Below are 4,341 nucleotides of genomic sequence, written 5' to 3'. Positions count from 1 at the left end.
TCACCTCTTGTAACTTGCATATATTTGGGCTTTCTAAAATCCAATCTGACAATCTTAGTGTTTTACTTGGGAATATTTGGTTTATTTATAGTTAATTGCTCACATAATCTGATTTAGAGTATATTTACCACCTATTGATACATTTTCTATTTGAGTCTTTTTTTACATTCCTTTTTTTCTTCATTCTTGCCTCCTTTTAGATTAATCAACATTTTAATTTTGTATATTTCCCTCTAATAACTTCAGTTATACTGTCTTCTCAGTTATATCTTCTTCTTTTAGTAATTACCTTAGAAAGTATAGCAGCAATCTCTGACTTATCACCGTTTAATAGAAATTATTTGTACCACTTCTCTGATGCTGCTAGAACCTTTAAACTCCATTCATCCGTTTCTCAGCTTTTGCATTATTTTTGTCAAGCACTTTAGCTTTACATATAAACTCTATAAAATATTACAATTATTGTAAATATGCACTTATATTTACCATGTTTCTGTCTGGGATCATTTTCCTTTTTCCTGAATAATTGTCTTTGCTTTTTTTCTTTTAGTGTTGGTCTGCTGGTGAGGAATTCTTTCAGTCTTTGTTTATCTGAAACACTCTTTATGTCACCCACATTGTTGAAGAATATTTCTTTGGATATATAATTCTATGTTGGTAGTTCTGTGTGTTTATTTTTACTTTAGCACTTTAAAAATGTCACAACATTGGCTTCTGACTTGTGTTGTTTCTTTTGAGAAGTCTGTCTTCATTTCAATATTGTTCCCTTGAATGTAGTGTCTTTTATTCTTCTGGCTGCTTAAAGATTTTCTCTGCATCTTTGGTTTTTAACACCTTGACTATGATGTGCCTAGGTGTGGATTTCTTTTTGTTTATCCTGCTTATCCTGTTCACTAAGGTTCTTGATTCTGTGGGTTTATGTCTTTCCTTAGTTTTGTAAACTTTTTGGATGTTGTCTGAATGTTGCTTCTACCCCATTCTTTCTCTTCTCCCATTACATGTATGTTATATCTTGACTGTGTCCTACATCTCTTATTCTCTGTATTGTTTTTTTTCCAATTCATTTTTGTGCTTCAGTTTTAGTATTTTTGTTAATTTAGTTTCAAGTTATATAATCCTGTTCTTTTGCATCCATCATCCTGTTAAACCCACGCATTGAATTCTTAGTTTTTCCCTTCTAGGATATCCAATTGATTCTTATTTTAATTAGTTAAAATTCTCTATAGAATTTCTTGACTTTTTTCATATCCTTTCCTCTATTTCTTTTAAAATGTTAATCACAGCTAATTTTAAACTAATTTCCTGATGATTTCAATATCCAGATCATCTGTCTCTCTGCATCTCTTTTTTAATATTTTCTCTTGAGGTAATATGCCATAACACCTTAACTCTTTGCATATCTAGTGTTTTTTATTTTATTATTTATAATACACTCTTTTATTTTAGAACAGTTCTAGGTTCACAGTAATATTGAGTAGAGGAGGTAAGGAGATTTCCCATATGCACTCTACACCCAGTCTTGCATAGCCTCTCCTATTATCAATATCCCCCACCAGAGTGGTGTATTTATTACAATTGATGAGCCTATATGAACATATCATCATCATCCAAAGTCCATAGTTTACATTAGGGTTCATTCTTGGTGTAGTATATTCTATGGACAAATCTATAATACGGTAAGTCCCCTACATATGAGCAAGTTCAATTCCGAGAGCATGTTCATAAGTCCAATTTGTTCATAAGTCTTAGATACCCAACTAAAACAGTTGGCTATATTGTACAGTAATGTAATAGGTTTATAATACTTTTCATACAAAAAATATATAAAAAACTAACAAACACAAAAAATAAAGAAAACATTTAAAATCTTACAGAACAGTACATTGAAAAGTACAGTAGTACTGTACAACAGCTGGCATCCAGGGGCTGGCATCGAGTGAACCATCAAGAAGAGGCCACATGGGTGGCCTCTCACCAGGACGATGGGCGCTGGCAATGCCTGCACCCCCAAGACAACTGATCCCCCTGTGGCTCACAAGCCCAGGGCCCGGCCCTGCCCGATGGCGGCCACAGGACAGTCCCACAGCAGGGCGCGCGCCACCGAGCCGGGGACGTGGAGTCCCGAGGAACAACGGGGTGGCCCAGCAGAACACAAGCCCTGGGGGCCTCCCGCAGACCTCCTGCAGCCACGGTCAAGGTCTTCCTTCCCAAGGTCCCAGGTGGGATCCCAGGTCCTGGGCTGGGCACTGGCTGTGACCTCGTCCATCCCGTCCTTCCCGCCGGCTCCTGGGACTGGGCTCGGGGTCTCCACGCCGCGCAGGGGTTGGGGGAACTGCTCAGAGGACAACACACGCACATTTCCACAACAACAGGCAGCGCTGGGCCTGAATCTATGCCCAGAAAGCACACGTTGAGCTCACGACACTGGCCCACAGAGACCAGAGCCTTGGCTGGCACATGGCGCACCTCAGGGCTCTGCGGGGGGACGATGGCTAGGGTGTGTGTGTTGGGGGGGAGGGGAGCGGGGGCTGGGGGGTTCCTTGACACCTGGGTCCCTCTGGGGCCTAGAGGGACACATTTGGGCTTGCCAGTACAGGGAGCAACCTGCCCCAGGGAATGATGAATAGGGGTCCCCTCTCAGGAGGGAGGCCCAGGCACCTTGAGTAGCCCCTAATATGGGGCCAGTAGGCTGCCAGGCCTGGCCTCCCCCTGCCTCCAAGCCTGGCGGCCCCACGGCCTGCTGAGCCTACTGGCCCGAGGTGGACCCCGGGGGGCTCATCTCTGCAGCCCCGTCCTCATTTCCCGGCTCTTCTGGGATGGGCTTGAGCCCCTCCTCGGGGCTCTCCTCGGCCTCCTGGCCTCCTGCCTGGGCGAGGCCCTCTGGCTCCCAGCCAGGACCTCCTGGGGCCACCGGGGAAGCACTGCCCATCCGGCCAGGCATGGGGACTCCGGGGGCATCTGAGGGAACTGCCTGACCTAGGCCCGCAGGGGCGGGACCACTTCCGTCTTCCTGAGTGGCCGCGGACGCCTTGCTGGTCTCCCCAGGGCCAGGGGCTGCCCTGGCGGCACCATGGTCTTCAGGGGCTGCCTCGCCAGCCTTGGCAGTGCCGGCAAATGCTGCACTGGCCTCCTCACGTGCCGGCTGGTCCTCGGCGCTCCCTTCCTTGGAACGGGCGGCCTGGGCGGTGGCATCTTCACCGGCCGGGTAGGCCTTGGTGCCATGTGCAGTGGTACCTGCGGTGATGGCCTCATGGGCCGCGGCGGCCTGGGCGGCTGCTGCCAGGACTCCAACGTCCACACGGGCCTCTTCCTGCCCTGGGAAGTGCTCCCTGCTAGCCGGGTCGGCCTCCCAGGCCTCGGTCTTCTGGATGAGCCGCAGCATCCCCGCAAAGCCGGGAGGCCTCCTCATCAGCCGCATCGTCCTCAGCGTGTCCCGGAGCGTGTCGTGCAGCCGGGCCCGCATCAGCACCTGCCGGGCGCGCGCCTGGTCCGCCATGGCCGGGTGGATGGCCCCCTTCTCCAGGGCCGACTGCAGCAGGCCTTCCAGGCGCATCACGTACGCAGAGAGAGTCTCCTGGGGCCGCTGGGCACAGGTCACAAACTTCAGCCGAGCCCTCCCCTAGGGGTCCTTGTTCCCAAACACCTGCACCAGCGCGGCCAGGCAGTCCTGGGCAGCCAGCTCGGGATCTTCCGCCAGGAGGCCGCGCAGGAGGTCCAGCGCGGGGCCGCGCAAGCTCTCCACCAGCCTCCACCTCCTCTCCCTCTCAGACACGTGGTGCCACAGGTGCAGAATGTCGTTGGCCTGCTCCAGCCAGCTCTCAGAAGACTCTTCCCCGTGGCCCGGCTCTTCCATCCCAGAGAAGGTTCCCAGCTCCTGGTAGCCCATGCCGTGTAGCACGGGCTGCAGGGCCTGCCTCCACTGCTGGGTCCCGGGCCCTGCCTCACCCATGGCGCCTGCCATTGTCACAACTGCTTCCTCAGGCGCAGTCATTGCCTCGCCTGTGGGTCCTGCCATACTCAGAAGTCCTGCCACGCCTGCAACATTTCTGTAACCTGCAGCTCCTTCCTCATCTGACTCAGCTCCTGCTTCACCTTCATCTCCTGCTTCACCTGCAGCTCCTTCCTCACCTGCAACTCCTGCCTCACCTGAGGTTCCGTCGTCACCTGCAGCTCCTTCCTCATCTGACACTCCTGCTTCACCTTCAGCTCCTGCTCGACCCTCAGATCTTTCCCCACCTGTAGCTCCTGCCTCACCTGAGGCTCCCTCCTCACCTGCAGCTCCTTCCTCACCTGAATCTCCTGCCTCACCTGCACCTCCCTCACCTGCACCTCCCTCCTCAC

General features: G+C 50.9%; 1 protein-coding gene across 1 annotated transcript in view; it reads right to left on the bottom strand.

Annotated features, from left to right (window-relative positions):
- Positions 1–2,710: 2,710 nt before the first annotated feature.
- Positions 2,711–4,341, bottom strand: part of PNMA6F (PNMA family member 6F) — a 2,128-nt gene continuing 497 nt past the window's right edge. Inside the window, 1 exon segment of the mRNA XM_029240831.1 lies at positions 2,711–4,341. This exon segment is cut by the window's right edge and continues 22 nt beyond it. Coding sequence (XP_029096664.1) covers positions 2,747–4,341 — 1,595 coding nt within the window. The 3' untranslated portion in view covers positions 2,711–2,746.

Source organism: Monodon monoceros, unplaced genomic scaffold (genome assembly GCF_005190385.1).
Source record: "Monodon monoceros isolate NGI ecotype Baffin Bay Population unplaced genomic scaffold, NGI_Narwhal_1 Super_Scaffold_22, whole genome shotgun sequence".
NCBI lineage: Eukaryota > Metazoa > Chordata > Mammalia > Artiodactyla > Monodontidae > Monodon > Monodon monoceros.
This window is presented reverse-complemented; position numbering and strand designations above follow the sequence as displayed.